The sequence below is a fragment of the Camelus ferus genome, chromosome 7 (assembly GCF_009834535.1).
Source record: "Camelus ferus isolate YT-003-E chromosome 7, BCGSAC_Cfer_1.0, whole genome shotgun sequence".
Taxonomy (NCBI): domain Eukaryota; kingdom Metazoa; phylum Chordata; class Mammalia; order Artiodactyla; family Camelidae; genus Camelus; species Camelus ferus.
In genome coordinates, this window is record NC_045702.1 from 74,895,082 (window position 1) to 74,913,844 (window position 18,763).

At 37.0% G+C, this 18,763-nt stretch overlaps 1 protein-coding gene across 1 annotated transcript in view; it reads right to left on the minus strand.

The window, feature by feature from the left end:
- The window catches only part of RELN (reelin), a 444,603-nt gene that overhangs the window by 160,860 nt on the left and 264,980 nt on the right, over window positions 1–18,763 (minus strand). The window contains 1 exon segment of the mRNA XM_032484179.1: window positions 9,400–9,545. Within this exon segment, the coding sequence (XP_032340070.1) occupies window positions 9,400–9,545 (146 nt within the window).

Here is an 18,763-nt window from a genome sequence, read left to right on the forward strand (position 1 = left end):
GTAAAATGTAGTGCTATTTTTGCTTTAAAATGAATCAAAGTGGCAATTCAAATGAATTTTTAAATTATAATGAGTATTTTTTTTTATGCTAGAATTAGCAGAGCAACAATCTTGGACAAAGTTGCAGTACAATATGTAAAGTGCAATTACTTAAACAATCTTTAAGCAAGGGGATAATTAACAGAAAGAAAAACTGTCCTTTGCTTACCTGTGGGCATTTTGCACAGTTCAAGATTTTGGCTACAATCTATCTGGGCCCCTAAATTTATTATTTATGGGATCTAAACAGTCAAATGGGTTTTGCTTTAATAATAATGAACATGCCTGTTAAAAAAAACCCTGAAGACCTACATAATACAATGTTAACTCAGACTGTCAGTCTATCTTCACTTACTCTAAATTATAAGCTTAGATAAAGTCCCTCTGGAGTGTCATAAGCATTTTGTGGAATGTATACTCAGCCAGAGGTAACAATTATTCTGGGTAGGACAGAGGGAAGAATTTGTGGAAAATAGCAAGAAGATGCACAAACTGTTCTGAAGAGTTCTAAAAAATTTTAAAGCCAATTTTTAATAAAAAGCATCATTTTACATTGAAGGGGCTAAAATGGAGATTGTGCTTATTGGCTGACACAGTTTTGGTTTTTGGGGTTATCTGTAACATTCTTTGGTACTATCTCTCGGGAACAAGGAAGTCAATATAAATTTGTTTTATTGAGTTTATATTGCCTTTATCTTGGTTTTATTCCACTGGATAGCATTTAAATTTAAGAAAGACATTTTGACTCAGTTGTAGGTATGACCCACTTTTCCAAGCAATGCCATTACAAAATATAACTAATACGATAAAGCATATATCAGAGACTAAGTCACAGATAACCTGAAGAAAACTTTGTCTACACTCAAATTTTTTTCTATAATCTTAGATGAGCTATTTTAAAATATATTTCTTGAAAAAAACACTAATTTAAAAAGATACATGCACCCCAATGTTCAAAGCAGTGCTATTTACAATTGCCAAGGTATGGAAGCAACCTAAGTGTTGATCAACAAATGACTGGATAAAGAAGATGTGGTATATATACAATGGAATACTACTCAGCCATAAAAAAGAATAAAAACTTGCCATTTCCAGCAACATGAATAGATTCGAAGGGCATTATGCTACATGAAATAAGTCAGGCAGAGAAAGACAAATACTGTATAAAATCACTCATATGCAGAATCTAAAAAATATAACAAACCTAATGAATAAAATAAAAAAGAAGCAGACTCACAGATTAGAGAACAAGCCAGTGGACCAGTGGGGAGAGAAAAGAGGGGAGAAGAAATATAGGTGTAGGGGATTAAAAAAAGGGTTATTATGGGACTATATGAAATTATGTGTGTGAAGCTTTTGAAAATTGTAAAGCACTATAGAATTTAAAGACTCACTCAATAAAAAAAGTTTGAAAAAATAAATTAAAAAATATTTCTCAGAAGAGCTTCTTTGGAGCAAATTTATAAAGCAGTTATCTTAGGGTGTGGGTGGTAGTAGAACAGGATTGTTAGGAATGGAGGCTGGAGGAAACTGGAAATGGTCAGGGTGGCAGTTTAGGGACTACTCTCTCTTACCATTTGAAAAAGTCAGCAAGGCCAAATATGGGAGAGCAAATAAGCAAATTTGATCCCAGGACAAATCCTGTTTGCTCTCTGACATCTTTTCTATGTCTTGCTGGTGTATTGGAATTCTGGGTATTCCAACACACGCAGGAAGTATTTGCCACTAGCTGTTTTTTATTTTTATTTTTTAATTAGAGGGAGTCCTTTGCAGAAGTGATGGCTGTGGCCTGAGAGAGGACACCTGCATAAGTCATTCTAGATAAGCATAGTTGGAAATATATTTTAAACTTTAAAAAAAAAAATTCTACTTGTTTTCTATTATGATAGCAATATTCTCATTATTGGAAAACTGGAAAACAGAAAGAGTAGAGGAAAAAAATCACTCATAACCATACTACCCCAGAGACAAGCAAAATTAATATTTTAGTATATTCATTTCTAATAATTTATATGTATATTTCCAAAGGTTGTGATAATATTATACAGATGGTGTTATTTTCTGCCTTTTTTCACTTACACTAGTGTATACACATTTTCCCAGGTTATATTAACTCTTTATAAATGGGTACCATATTTTATTATGTATATGCCAAACCATATTTGGTCATTATTCTGTTGTCATATTTCAAAATAGAATACTAAATAATTATACTATTTTGCATACTTTATGGACCTGAGGAATTAAATTCTCAATTTCCTAATGCTTCTGGGTGGGTTCTAGAGTAAAGGTAATCCCTAGCTATGTTTCTTGAGGTTTCAGAGCTCTGCTCTTCCTTCATGTAAACTCCTAGACATTCAAGACCACCTTGTGGTGGGGGAGGGTATAGCTCAACTGGTAGAGTGCATGCTTAGCATGCATGAGGTCCTAGGTTCAATCCTCAGTACCTCCACTAAGTAAATAAATAAATTTAATTACCTTCCCCCTCCAAAAAAAAAAAAAGATTGCCATGTGGTCAATGTACATCAGGTGAACTACTGAGGAAAGACTACTGGAAAACAAAGACATGTTGAAGAAGAGGGCATCTGAACATTTCAGAGCCTCTAATACCTTCTACAGAAAAACCCTATCATGGGCTAATGTTGTGCCAATCTGTGAGGAATTAAATCTCTTTGGAAGGGTTCGGATTTCATTTTTCTTTTTCTGTGACTTCAGTAAAGAAGGTCCTCTCTTCAGGAAGGAGACAGTTGCCTGTATTCTGGATGCTCACATGGACAACTGGTTTGGAGGTGGGGAAGGGTTTATTAACCAACTCAAGAATGGCAGTGCCAGAAGCAAAGAAGTTGTGTAAATGTGCTGTAATTAAAGAAGGGTTTAAAATTTCTATGAAGGAATTCCAGGACAATTTTAGTATACCTAATTCTATGAACCTTTTTTTTTTTATTATTTGAAAATTTACTGTTTATGTTTTAAAATATAAAAACAGTTATAAATGGAAAGCAATGTTAGAACCCACATCAGAAGCAAACCAGAACATGTTCGAAGATTTTTAACAGCTTGCAACAAATGTACTTTGATCCATGTTAGTACATCCGTGGTTTTAAAATATGTCCAATGATCATTTTAACTAAGATTATCTATTTTAATGACATCTCATTCGTTTCTTTACAGAAACCAATGTAGGTTTCATTGGCTTATTCAAGTTTGCTTGTATTTCTTTTATATCTCCTTAATTACCATGAGTATAATTTTTCTTTGAGTCCCATTTTGGTCATATCCCATTACCAGCAATAATTATAGTTAGATTATAAGTTAATTTTTAAGTCTTGACTGCTTATTATGTGCCACGCATTGTGCAAAATACTCTTTACACACTGCTGAGTAAAATATCTTTTTTTAGCCCTTTAAATGCTTAAATCTGAATTCCATTTTATCTGATTTGAATATCTGATATTGTCTCTACTTCTTTTGTTGCATTTGCTTGTTATATTAGTATCTCTTTTCTGACTTTTGACTTCTAGTGTTATTCTTGTTTGAGGCTCTCATAAATAGCAAATGTATAGCTGATTTTTAAAAACTTCCTATGAAAATCTCACTTAATAAACGAATATAATTCACTCAAATTTATTGTATTACTCATATGTTTGGATTGGTTCCTGCTGATTTGTCTTCTGTTTTCTATTTACCCTGTTTTGTTTTGTTTTTTTAACTATGATTTACTTTTTGTCACTTTCCTGGCATTTACTGGACTAAGTCCTCTTTGTTCTATGTTAATCTAATGCTTTAGAAGTTACGTAGCCTGTATCTGGCTAATCTGATTTTTTCAACACACATATTTACCCTTAAAGTTTCCTGTTAACATTGAGTTGCCCAAAATTGATATCCTCACTCCAAGCAAGTTAAGAACGTTGGCAGTATTTTAATTCCTCCTTCTTCTCTCCTTGTCAGTTTCCCTCTGTATCTCTCACGTTGAAGTCTTCTGGGCTTTAATTCCAAATTTTTATTAAACGTTTTCGATAATCAAAACTTATTTGGACTGAACTATAAGCTTTACTTTTTTCCTTGCTCACTACTCTTTCTTGACTCTATCATATTCCTCATAGGTTAATTTCCAGGAATACATCTTCTAGTAATTCTGAGTGTTTGGGGGTAGGAAACTTTCTGAACCCCGTATGTCTGCAGAGGTTTTTATTTTTCCTCAGTACTTGAATGATACTTGATTGGAGGAGAACGTTACGTTCCAAATAATTTTCTCTCAGAATGTTATGATTACTGCTTCATTTTTTAAAACTTATGTTTAGTGCTACCAAGGAGAGTACAGTGATCTCATCTAGAAGCTTCCAGGATTTCCTCTTTTACCTGTGTTCTGAACTTTTTCTCTGGTGGTCTGGGACTGGATACCTTTCCATCCATCTTGCTGAACATTTTCATTCATAACTATGTCTTTTCTGTCTTCTTCTTCTTCTTCTTCTTTTTTTTTTTTTTTAAATCTCAGGAATCTTTCTTCAATTATTTCTTTACATATTTCATTCCATATATTTCCTCTGAGCTTTCCTCCTGGAATTCCTATTTTTCTAATGTTAGAAGTGCCGATCTTCCCTTTATACTTTACTTTTGTTTTTTCTTATATCCAGTAACCCAAAGTTTTGGAAAGATTTTGAGATTCAAATTTCCAGCTTATTAATTTGTTCTTCAGCTATGCCTACACTGATATTCAGAGGGAAGAAAACCCATTAAATTTGTTTCAACAATCATGTATTTTCATTTCTCATATCTCCATTTTTTTCCTCATAAAATCTGTTTTAATTTCACAAATGCAGTATGCTCTCTGATCTCTCTGAGGACATTAATTATACTTCTTATAAAAACTCCATTTCTTTATTCTGCTACTTTCATTTTTTCAGCTCTTAGTTCTTCAATTCAATGATTTTTTTTTTCATAGAGTGGATTTTCCTCAGATTTGATGATTCTAGACCATTCGCTTAAACTGGTTCCTGCTATTCTCCCTTAGTTTTGGTATAAAAATGCCCACCAGCGGGGGCAGATGTGCCCTTGAGTGCGGGCCACCAAGGGGGTTCTTTATTCTTCTTAAGGTTTCCAGTCACCTTGGCACTGCCCTGCTTCTCCATCCCCAGTGTCCACGCTCGCTGCTTGTCCTAGGGCCAGTGTAGTGAGACACTCACCTGCCCGGACGTCCCTACAGCGGGACCCCGGAGCCCCCTCTGATTCCTGTGTCCAGGACCTATGACCCTTTTGTAGCGTCTTATTCAGCATTTATTTGGGGCTATTGTTTCCTCCCTCCATCAGATCCCTTCCTTCTCTCTCTCTTTTTTTGTGCAATACTTCATAATTTCTGACTCAACCAGGGCACACGCTCTTGTTTTATAGTGTCATGATAGATTCATTTGCTCATTTTCCGCAATTTCCAGGGGTTTGGGGCAAGTAGGGAAGACTAGCACATGCTGTCCTGATTCAATAGTCTGACACCCATGACATTTGTGGAGCTTCTCTTTAACATGAATACTTTGGTGATAGCTATAAAACAGATAGTTTTAAAAAGGTATCTGAAGAGTGAAAACACACAATGTTTGCATTTGAGATGAAACACAAGTTTACAAATTCCATCTTTCTGTAACGTGTTTTTCTGCAAAGCCCCCTCCCACCTGGAGACAGCCTCAGCTAGGTGAGATATGGTAGTCGCTAATTACATGATGTGTTGTAAGGTTAAGCCAAAGTTCAGAAAGACTCACATAAATTATCAGTGTATCTATTACAGTTTCTCTCTTGCTGAAGTTAACATATGTGTCTTCTTCGGGAGAAAGAAAAAAATACTTAAAAATCCCACTTAAAATAAGCCTATCAACATACAGCTTTGTGATATGAAAGGCAAACAGCTCTTGCATCCTTGTGATCTGAGAGCAAGTAGTTTGATTCAAATATTAGGAAAACAGGAATATTTGGGCAAGTGGGTTCCAAAAAAATGTCATCATGACAGTGTTTTTTTTTTTTTCTTGTCATTCATATGAAATGTTTTGAAGATATTAGAAAGGACTGCATACTCTTTTTTTCTCTCATGATTGTTATAAGAGATGAAAATATTATATCCATATTAATAACTTACTTTTTTTCTCTTCAAAGAAAGTGACCTCAAAGCTGCAGGATGCAACTGATTCAATTGGTCACTCTTGAATAGAATGGGGATTTTACCACCTACGGTTTATATCTATTTTAGCAGGTGAGCTTATAAAGACAAATTGTGTGGGTGGTGATGGTGGAAGGGAACAATGAGACGGGTATTCAGTCTATCTGGCTGATAAAACGCATCAAGAATTTCACTACCAAGTTCCTAATCTGTTTTTCTTTGTCAGTCCTTACCCTAGGTAAAAATACTGCACATTAATTTGATCTGGTAACAAGATTTTTTCCCTGGAGCTTTGATTAAAAATTATTGTATCAGCATTATTTCCTAGATCAATAAAGCACCATTTGGGAGTTGGGGGGGTTCAGAGAGGACACACACACACACACACACACTCACACACAACTCTACAGACTAACCCAGCATTTGATCACCATCCCCAGAAAATTCTAGATTCCGTCATTATCCTTTTATACCTCTGTAATACAATGCCAATGTGGATAACTGGTTCACCAGATGAGTGCATAAATGAGGTAATTGTAGGGTCGGGTGGGTGTGTGGCCTGCTATCCTAGGGGGAAAGCTACAAATAAACCGAAGGTGTGGTTGCTAGAATAATTACGCTGCTTTTAGAATTTAGGTGAGTTAATTGCATCCCAATTAGAGTGGCACAGGTGCTTCTGTCAAGCACATTTTCTATGATACTGGAACAGAAATCGGCTGACAATGTCATAGCCCGAAAGCACCAGTCTCTTAACTGTGACCAAAACCCTGATGTAGTCTCAGCACTGAGAGGCGGCCAAAAAGCATCACTGTAAACCACCTGAGTCACTGGGTGAATGGAATTTGCTGATGTTCCGCTGCGTCTGAATTGACTTTCGCTCTTTTGTCAAGCAAAAATACTTTTAGGTCTTTTTTGTTTGCTTGTTTCAGGGATGAATGTTTTGGTTTAAGCCACAAACTCTCATATCGTTAGTGCTCTGAGATAACAGAATATCTGATCTGTCCATTGGAATATATTTCTTGTCAGCTGTGTTTCTGGACTAGTACATTAATTCCCTAAAATATGTTTGCTTTCTTCTAATATCAAATTAATTCCTTTCTAAGCTCAATTTCTATGTGTTTGTATTAAGTCTTCACTAATGTTAGTAGCAGAGCTATATGGACCATTAGTCTATCCAGTAAAGCATTATTTTGTTCTTTTATAGATGGTCTTTGATAATACAACAAGCTAAAAAAAAATAAAATAAAAAAAGAAGGGGGCATTCTGGGAGAGGGAATATGTGGATATGAAGTCCATAGGTAAAAATAAATTTTATCTCTTCCTAAAAGAGTAAGAGTAAGTGACACTGAAGACTCTGAGGAAAGATATGGATAGATAGAGATAGGAAGGGATAAGGGATTTATGTGCGTATCAAAGTGGTACCACTGGAGATTAAACTTAGGTTTCCCTCTCTGCTTTAGTGGGGTGGAGGCTGGATATCTGGATGTCACTGGGGCATCATCTGAGTTCCCAGGGGATGTAGGTCTCACTGGAGTGAATGACCCGTCACTGCTGCATGGAGAGGTGAAGGAGTAGAGGTCATCGGGTCTCGGGCTTCAGAATCTGGGATTCTCTCATAAGCAGTCAAGCTCCATCGTCAGGAAAGGGATCTGAATTGGTCTTTTGTATCAGGAATCAGAAAGGAAGAACTGATACGCTGGTGATGGGTCTTTTATCTCCAGAAGGTAGGGAAGGAAGCCTTGTGCACACTGCCAAAGTTCTGGACCCCATCAAAGCCCTGGTAGTGCCCGGGTTACAAAGGAAAGCAGCCCGACTCCTGGGGCGATCCTGGATGTGGAAAAGAGGAGAGTGGTTGTTGGGCCGCAAAGAAACACCAGAGACACACTGGATATGGAGCTTCAAGGGTGACAGGAACCTCAGAAGAGAAGGGTTTTGTGGGCTGAAGAACCCAAGCATCACTGCTAGGCTTGGAGAGGTCAATGGCAGGCCCTGGAGGGGGTGGGGTACCTCAGAGTGTCAATCTCCTTCAGAGGCTTCCCACAGGCTGAGGCGCAGAAGGGCAGGACTGGATCAGCCACAGTAAAAACCTAGCTTTCAACAGTGAGAGACCCTGATGTGGCAGCAAAAGGTCATAGCAGCAGCGGCAGTGGGTCAGGCTGCTGGTCAGATTTCCCTCTCACTGGGTCCAAATGCAGTTTCTGGGCAATGCATAGGAAGTGGGGAGCCCAAGAGAGTGACAGTGGCCTTGCTGCCACTCAGGCACTTAGAAATCCATCCAGTTTTGATTTAATTTGTTCAGATCAGAGAGGCATGACTATGTCAAATGTTGTGTTCTGGAAAAGTTTCTCATAGTTAACAGTTGAATTATTGCTATTTTATATTCATTATGAAGTTACATTTTATGTTAATTTCATCCATCCTCATCATAGTCTTAGAAAACATAAAAGTAAGGACATTAAACAGTAAGGACCTGGTGTTCTGATTACATGTGCTTACTGACAAAAAAAAAAAAAAAAAAAAAAAAGCCAGGTGAGAACCAGAAATTTTCTAGAATTTCCTTCCAATTCATCCTACCTTACAAATTTTGATTATCTGAACCTACTAATTTTCTTTAAACTTGAACTTCTGAAAGTGCTACTCAATGAACAGGAAATATCTTAGGGACACTGGACCCAGAAGAACGCACACAGCTCAGAATGGCCAGAAAGTACTACCATCAAATCGTCCTCAGTGCTTCAACCTCAGCCCATCCTCCTCCTGTAAAAATCTCTCAAAGGTAAATTTTATCCCCTAAACAATTTTTAGAGATCAAAACCACACTCTACTGAAAATCGAGTTACCGCAGCTATAAATCTCAGACCCCAAGAAGGCAACCGAAAGTCTCAATATAAAAGTAGTAGAAAGATTCTATATTCTATACACAGTGAAAAAAAAAACAACTTTCTCCCTGTAAAAGCTGAATAAACAAAGATGAGATATAAGCAATCCAACCAAAGTTAAAAGGGACCTGCAATCACAAATTTTTAGTATGCATAAAAATAGTTGATTACTTAATAAAGAATATTTAAGATAAATGTACCCGTTTTGGCTTGTCTATGATAAGAATCACCAGTATTGATTTAAGGATGCTTTTGCTATTTAACAATATGCTTTTAAAATATATCCAGTGGAATAAATGTTAAGTGCTATACACAGCATGGGAGATTACAATTACTTACCCTGTAGGCTGGCTCTCAAATTCTTCTGACCACTGCTCTTGAATATCTTCTGTAGAAAGATCTACGTCCCGGGTGGTGGCAAAATTGAACTCACTGCCTTCATTTCCATGGAAATAAATGGAGTTCCCATCTGATTGACAGCTATGCTGTAGATAAAAAGAGGGCATGGGGTGGCCACTGAATTGGTTTTGTAGTTGTATCTGTCTTACTCATGTATAATTAGAGTTTTTAGAAAAATCATTATATTATTCCCTCTACGACGGACTCGGAAATCAAAAGAGCTTGTTACCTCTTTTCTTCGCCTTGTTTAATTCAATTACAATTTCTTTCTAAATTATTAAGTTATCACAAAAAAGGAGTCAAGAGGCCATTTGAGCTTTGTCACTTTGGCCTTCAATATGAAACAAGGATATTTTAATTGGAATAATTTCCCGTCTTTACCACAGTCCTTGTTGTGAGAATTAAGTGTGATAATGACTTGTCATATATTCTCAGTACTGTGGGTTATGGGCTAAATCACACTGACCTTTTCAATATTCCATATATTTCTGGCTTGCCATTCAAGCCTTTCACAATTTGTCTATAAATGGGATATGAGTAGAATAGCTTGCTAATCAAAACATGGAATACAGAAAAGGTCAAAGTAATCCCTGCTATGATCGTGTATTTTCAGCCAGCTTTTGAGTAAAATTTTCTGACCAGACTTAGGAAGTGCATGATGTCCTCAATGAGGAGCTCATAAACAACAAACTTTGTTTTTTTTTTAATGTATATAACATTTTTTTTTAGTCAGTTTACAATGTTGTGTCAGTTTCTGGTGTACAGCCTAAAGTTCAGTCATGAATATACATACATACATTCCTTTTCATATTCTTTTTCATTATAGGCTATACAAGATATTGAATATTGCTCCCTGTGCTACACAGTATAAACCTGTTGTTTATTTATTTTATACATAGTAGTTAGTATCTGCAAATCTCGATCTCCCAATTTATCCCTTCCCACACAACAAACTTTGTTATTCTCCAGAAGAGCATTAGGCTTACAAAGAATAAAGAAAAATAATTTTTGTGATGCTTTATTTAGCCTACATTTTTTCAGCTTAAAGTGAATAGTCAATGGCAAAATCCAACTCTCGAGCTGAGTAAACTGCATTTTTACTTTTTAAAAATAAAAGTTTTTGCATTAATCATTTTTGGTAATGTCACAGGTAGAGAAAGGCTAATAAATGAAAGACCAAAGATCCTTTCAAGTTTTACATATTCTTAAAATAGAAATAAAGAAAAATAGTTGGGCAGAGAATATCAGTTAAGCCCAGTGCCTATTAAGTTCTGTAGGGCAGAGAACATGTCCTTGTATTCCAGGTCTTAGCACAGTGTTTCGCATATACTAGGAATTCAAAAATATTTATTGAATAATTCAATAAATGAGTCATGAATGATATGGTTATGCCTTTCAGGTAATTAACTAATCTTTTATGGAGAACTAATCTTTTACGTAAGCGGCATTCAGGAAGGTAACAGAGGGAAGGGGTTTATAATGAAGTATAATAATACCTAATATTTGCTCTAAAAAAATTCCAGTCTACTTGAGATTTATCAAAGGCAGCATATGTTAAGTGCTAATGAGTGAAGGAAGGTAGGAATCCCTGTGTCCAGGGCTGGTCTAGATGAGCAGGCTTCACAGATGAGCAGGTCTTCAACCAGCTTTAAAGGGTGGATAAAAGTTCAAGCTGGATGACAAACATGACAAACATGAATGATGACAAAGGTGACAGGTATGCACAACTCTGAGAATTAGACGGGAGCCTGACTGTAAAAGATCTTACCTGGTCGTCTAAGAGATCTCGGCAATATTCTGTTGGCAGTGATGTTCTAAATCAGAGCAGTGATGTGTGTAAAGAAATGTTTTAGGACAATTAAACTGATTATGGCAGGTAAAATGAATGGGGAGAGAAATCACACCCTTATACTGAAAGAGTGAAAAAGCTCCCAGAAGCTTCCAGCAGTTCCAGAGAGCTGGAGCATCTGACCTCGGGGGAGTCATTTCACAGCCCTAAGACATAAGGCACACCCAATGGGCCTGCTTCCCTCGCAGATAATACTGTAGTGTGTGGCATGCTTCCCTGCCTGACAATCCTCCTCACCCCACAGTAAAGACAGATTATTCATAGGTGCTAAACTGAGCTCATTACATGCGATCCTTAACTCACGCACACTGATCAAAACTAGGATTCAGTTTATTTAACAGGAAATGGAAACGGTCAAGCGATGGCAAACCCAAGCATCCTCTACTACTGTGTACTCTGTAAAGAAAATGAATGCTAACCAGCATAATAAAGATTTTCCTAACCGTAAATCTGCTGAGCTCTAAGTAACAGTTTTCACAATTATCTTCACACTCTGGAATCCTGAACAACTGTGGCCCATGTTTATTTGGAATTAATATAAGGACTCTGACACTGATGAAAAAGACATTGGGTAATGGTCCAAGGAAAAGGCACACGTGAAATATGTGTACATCTGAATACAGAATAATCAATATTCCAATTTAAAAGTATATAACGGTATAATGTCCTTTTGGGTGTGGAGGGGGAGAAGTATCGTTCTTTGAATGTTTTCTTCTTCATAGTCTTAGTACAGAGACACATTAGTACAAAGAAAGGTTGCGACACACCCAAAGGAAACAGCCACAGTTCACCAGGAGGTGGCTCAACACTGCCCCCTCCTCCCTCTCTGAGCAACATGGGGCTGACGTTTTCTGGGAAGCGGGGCCTGGAGATGCACTGAACCCACACACAGCTATGGATGGCTTGCTCTGCTCCCACCGTGCTAAGGAGATCACGGCACAGTTTCTGCATTAGCCATTATAAGTAGAACACAGTGTTTTCAGGGCTTGAAGTAAGGGTACTACAAGGAGATGGGTGTTACTGGGACTATAAAATAGGGGACAGGCTGTGTGAAACTGGTGAATCACTCACTGAGCCCTGTGAGCAGGAATGGACAGGAATGGGCCTACTGAGAAGCTGATTATGTAAAGGCCCTGTATTTAGGACTCCTGGGAAAGGTAGGGGGCCAGTTCAGGGTGCTCATTCTGAGGATTCCCACATCAATTACAAGGCTAGTTAGAGTTTTACGCTGATTCTACTTTAGAACTGGTCACAGGGGGCTCAACGTCTTAGAATCGGCCTGGCTTCCCAGATGCTCTCCAAACTGAGAATTCACGCCTGAATGCATCCAGATTGAGACAAAGTCCCCGCGTCTCTGCTTGTTTGAGACTGCATCTCTGCCTCTGAATGGGAATCCATGGCCTTGAACTCTCCCCTGGAACTTAGCTCAATTAGTTCAGCACATATAAACTGAGGAGATTAAGGCTGGAAAAAACCAAAGTACTGGAAACCAAAGACAATCAAGATGAGAAGGAAGGAAAACTCAGTACTGTCCATCATCAAGGAGTTTGGTGATTGGAATCAGAAGGCATGCTCCAATGCATTTTCTCTACTTAATGGCCACATGATTTTGCACAAGTCATTTAACTCATCTACGCCTCAATTTCCTAGGTTGTAGAATGGGGCCAATATATCTATTCCACAGACATGCTAGTAGAAACACAAATAGTACAATACATGGAAATGTTTTTTTTTTAAACCTCTAAGTGCTATAAAATAATTGTTATTTCATTTCTGAATATGTACTTTTTTTCAAAAATAGGCTATTATATTCCTTTAGCAGTATATATTCTTTGCAGTAGGTGACCGAGAAATAGAATATTTAAATCTATTTTTAATTGTGTTTCATATTAGGATAGTCATCAAAATTCTTCAGATCAATTAAAACCTTTAGTAAAATGTAAGAGACTAGGTCCCACAATACAATATGGTAGAAGTACTGCAAACATTCATTTATTTTCAGGGGATATAGAACCGTCAATCAGAACTTCAAAGCCTTCCATGTTTTGGCAGATCACCAAACACTCTCCTTAGGAAAACTCAATAATGGAAGATGTCTGTTGCCACTTTTCTTACAGATGAACTTGCACTGTATAGCATCAATGTACTATGTTAAAAACCCAGAGAAAACGTGAACTGAAGGTATGAAAAACATTTCAGGAAATTGCTCGCAGTGATTTTAATATCCAGCAGTTTTTGTTCAGCATCTCCTCAAACTCATGCCATTTATATGCAATGACAAAATAGAAACAACTTCATAAGACGGTTAAATGTCTAACTGTGAGATATACAAGCTCCTGATATGATAAAAACAGGAATACTTCGGAATTCAGGACTATTATATTTTGAATATAGTAAAAGAATAGCAGGTTTTCTTGAACAAAGGATTATGAATAACATGTGACTTCCTGAGTCACAGCTTTTGATTGACTTATGGTGAGTATATATCAGGTAATTAAGCTTTTTTTTAAAGGTAAGATAAAGGTATAAATTCTGCAGATGGCTCTACATATTTCTTTCTATTTGTAATACTCCTAATTACATTAGTTATGTTGCTAATTATAATTATTTTTACTTTGTTTTTCATTATTTTAGCACTGATCAATGCTATATACACTCTATATTTCTAAGTACTAGATCTCCAATTTTTAGAAATCCCTTAAATACAGTCCTTATTTCTATTTGTCAATCAAAAATATTTTTCTGCTTTGCTGTGAAATGAGTTTCCTTGACTTGAAAAGCAGAACACAGTGTAACCAAGTGACAAGAATTTGCCATTCAGAAAACCATCAACAGGAAGCATCAGTGCAAATTCCTCAGTGTAACAAGTCAGTGGCCACAATTCAGGACAGCGGTTTCCTAAGGCTGCTCCCTATGCTCTGCTACAAACGTTCCTGACTTCACCTCTGTACTCAGGAAAGTCCTCGCAATTGCCGCCACCATAGTTTAATTAGGTTTTCATCAAAGATGAGCACTGAGGCCCCTCTTAATAGTATCTCCCTGGAGGCTAATGGCCCTGATGATTCTTTCAGGCATCTGTAGCCTTGCAATTTATTTTTGACGATATCCTTTTTGTTGGAATGAGTAGATTGGGCATTCGGGCAATGCCAGCTTGCAGAGAGCTGGTGGCAGATGGAGTGAAATCTGCCCGGTGTGCCTTCCCTCCACATGAGCAGAGAGCCATCCATTTCCTCCATTAAGGAGTTGTCACTCAGCCCACCCAGCTGGAAGACCACTTTTGATAGCCAAGCTGGCTGGTGGCAGACAATTCAGATACAAAGTGCACTTTAAAAGGAAGCTAAAACATCATTTGTAGGAAAATTGAAAATGCATGGCTTCCACCACAGCCAATTTTTTAATGACTGTAATATTTTAAGTGATTATTTTTGCCACTTCAGATTGCTCCTTAGAGAGGAAGGTTTTTTTTTTTTTTTAATTAAAATCGAGGCAATGCAAACAGATGAGATAGAGGGAGTAGAGGAAAGAGAAATAAGATGAATAAAATTAATTAAAATGGCATTGTTGGCAGAGCCATAAATTAGCCACTGTCTAGTTGGAAATAAAATATATTGGTCCAGGAGTTTCTGGATTAAAAGTAAGATGTGTGGCACAGAGGCTAGAAACTGACTCACTTATAGCCTACATATCATTGTGTTCCCTAAGCCTTTCACCATGCTATAGCTATTATCATATAGAAATCTGCATTTCCTACATCCTGGGTCAATGGTCTTTCACGGTACAGACTTTCACACTTGTTAAAAAAATCAAAATAGTAAGAGAATGATTTCTCTCATGAGGCAAAATGAATTTCAGTCATTTTCCACACATTCAATTTCTAGGTAATTTAATGCCAGTTAAAAAAACTGAAAACTTGGCTATAAACACAGTCCAGGTGCAGGAGGGCTGAAGTGCATTTTCTCTAGTCAACACAATAGATTCAACCACAGTGAGTGAACTTTAGGGAGTTTAAAGGTTGTTTTTTCCCCATTATTTTCTGGATTCATTAAGAATTCACATTTGAGCCACTCTGTACCAAGATTCATAAAGATTCAATTTATGGTATATTTTGTGACAAGTGTATAATTACTTGGCAATAGTTATGACAACTCTAAAATGGCAATAGTGACAGATTTGAACTGGAGTAATGAAAGAGTAACAATGTAAAATTCCATAGGGCAGTTGTTAACCTTGTCTGTGGGGATCAGCTTGACTTTCACAGTATCTGAGGCTTTCAGACTTGCCTCCTCAAATTAAGGCCAAAAATGCCAGGCACAACTTTGGAGGCTAAAGATACTGAGGGACAAAAGGGCTGGGGCTTTATAATACAATGTTGTTGGCTTTGAAAACCAAAGCTGTTTCATCTTAGGGAAGCTATTTGGCCTCTCTGAGCCTGTATTTTTCCATCTGTGAAATGGGGCAATTGTGAGACTTAGATGAGATTGTAAAAGTAACATACTTATTCTAAAGACTGGTGAGTCTCTATGCTGTACACTAGAAATTAATACAACATTGTAAACTAACTATACTTCAACTAAAAAAAAAAAAAGACTGGTGAATCTTAGGAAATCAGTAAATGCTAATCCCCTTCCTTCTTTCATCCCTTGTCTTCATTCATTTATTTAAGAAACCTTACCTCTATGATTGTCACTATGCAAGTAACTGCGCCATGGGCTGTGCTAGGTACAAAGGTGATGGGAAATGCTACTGAGTTGTTGCTATGTATATAGAAAAAAATAAATTTCACTTAATGAATATCACATTAACTTAATCAGTGATTAAATGTGTCACCTTCAGAGCACACACAAACCAAAAAAGGGTGCTTTAAGCAGGGAGGCTCCCAGGATTTGTTTGAATGGTTATTTTTAGTAGAATTTGTCAGAATTATTTGTGTCTGTGTTATTGCCACTCTTGTCATGGTGAGCTGGCTCAATTCCATGTTTCACTAATGCTATTCCACATTAATTACTGTACAAATAGGTCGCATTGGAGGGAAATTATGAGAAGCACACTACTTACATTTAACCCTTCATCCCCAAAGTACTCTTACTAATTTAACAAATTATATTCTGGCTCAGTCTACAATATCATGTATCCACCTCTTGGGGGAATCATGACAATAAGAGCTATGCAATCCAAAGTGAAGAACATCCCAAGCAAAGGGAATTTAGACAGACAGCGTGCAATTAACCGAGCTGGAATCTGGCCAGAAAATCACAGTTAACATTCCGATTCTTAATGGAAAAAGACATGGGAACATGGACTCGCCACAAGTCTTACTGAGCTCAGGTTTATCCTCATTAGAAAGCCGGTCCTCAAATCCCGCCTTATGGACCAGATCGTTTCCAGTGGAGTGATTTGCAAAGCACATTTCTGAAAAGCGTATCTGATTTCCTCCTGTTTGTCCTTACATTCTAAAAAAGGAAATCATTGACTGAATTGTAGAAATCTTTTTCTGAGGTGCCCAATTTATGGAAGACATGTTGGGCGATACAGTAGGCAGATACTGCTCTGCCAGGGGATTATATTCCCCAAAAGCACATTTAAAAATAAATTCTGCTTTGATAAAAACTGTATTTACAATCCAAAAATAGGCTCTTGGACATAGAAATAAACTATGGTTACCAAAGGGAAAAAAGCAGGGGAGAGATAAATTAGGAGTTTGGAATTAACGGATACACATTACTATGTATAAAATAGATAAACAAAGACTTACTGTAGAGCACAGGGAACTATATTCAATTTCTTTTATTAATGTATAATGGAAAAGAATCCGAAAAAAATATGTATGTATATGTATAACTGAATTGCTTTGCTGTACACCTGAAACTAACATTGTAAGTCAACTACATTTCAATAAAAAAAAAAAATCTGCTTTGAATGGAATCACCCATTTCACATTTGTCTTTGAGTTTTTTCATTAGCCTCAACTTGTGTTATGACTTTATATTTTCAGACAAATTAATTTACCTTTTCCCCATAATTTGGATATTATAAACTTTATTCTCCAATAATGATTCAACAATATGTGGCAATACTATCAGGTGACAGCAGAATCTCGGAATGAAAGCTCCAGTTCTTATTCAGGTCTGGATATTTGCCTAGTGTCCACTGGGACAATGAATTTGACAAATGCATAATGTACAAGAGCTATAAGAAAATTAATAGACTCTCCTTTCCTGACTTAATGCTTTTCCTTAATGGGTTGTTGATTTACCTAATGTTGTCTTCATTAGGGCCATTTGGTGTTTGCTTAACTAGGAAAATCGACATTATTATTGGATATTTATCAATAGTAAATGGAGGAGAGAGGAAGCAGCCTAACTGGAAGTAGAATCAGAGAGAAGATTAAGATATGGTCCTTCTAAATTTGGTATACTTAGTTACTCCCAATTCTTGGCATAAATTTGCAAAATTTAATAAATGACTTTTTAAGAAAATCTCTTCTAAATACATTTGATCAAATTGCAGCCTATTCTAAAGGACAAATCTTCATAACTGAATCTGTGACATTCAGTGCTGATTTATTTCTCAACACAAGTTGACATAAATGTGTAGAAGGAGTAATCTGGAATCCTTTGCTATCCATACAATGAACTGGGGTAATAAACAAGAAAAGATTAGCAAGCGCAGGCAGAGCAATCAGAGTGGGAAGATTTCTTAAAAATAAAAAATACGCGGAACTGCACCTATCTCCCGATGATCTGCATTTAATCTGTGGGTCAATTCCAGAGTTGACAGAAGCCAGTGATTTATGCCTCTGCAAGCTGAGGGTAACCAGGCTAGCTGAGCAGACATAAACATTTATTAACAGTGAGTGAGCAAAAGCTCTCTCTCTCTCTTCCACACACAGAAATACCAAGAAGTTATAGATGACTCATACTTTCAAAATACAAACTTTGGCTGCCACCAAAGATGGGAGTTGAACAAACAAACAAAATGAAGCAGCTGCTTGATCAATATTTTCCTCAGCAGCATATTGATCCATTTGGAAATTCTGCTTCATTGGGTACTATTAAAGGATGGAGAAAACAGAAAAATACAAAAGCCAAAAAGCCTGCTCACAGCTCTTTCTAAATCATCTGTTCCTGGGTCCTTATCTGAGTACTTCCCTGACCTTTGCCGCTCTTCTCTCTGATGGTGAGTTACACAAAGCAGGCAGCTGCAGCAGCTCCAGGCTGACCCTTTAAAATCCTAATCTAGTGTTTTCCTTTGAACTTGAAATTAAAGATTTTTTTAGATTGCAGGATGTGTGTTTGAGGGAAGAGACGACTTTGATGGATTTGTCCAGCTGTTTTAAGAGTGACAAAGGAAAACTAAGCACTAAGTACTCAGGATCTTTACAGACACGCAGTGTTCATCTACCATAGATATAAATCTTGGATGACAGCACCTACAGAGGATTCATGAAGTGCCACC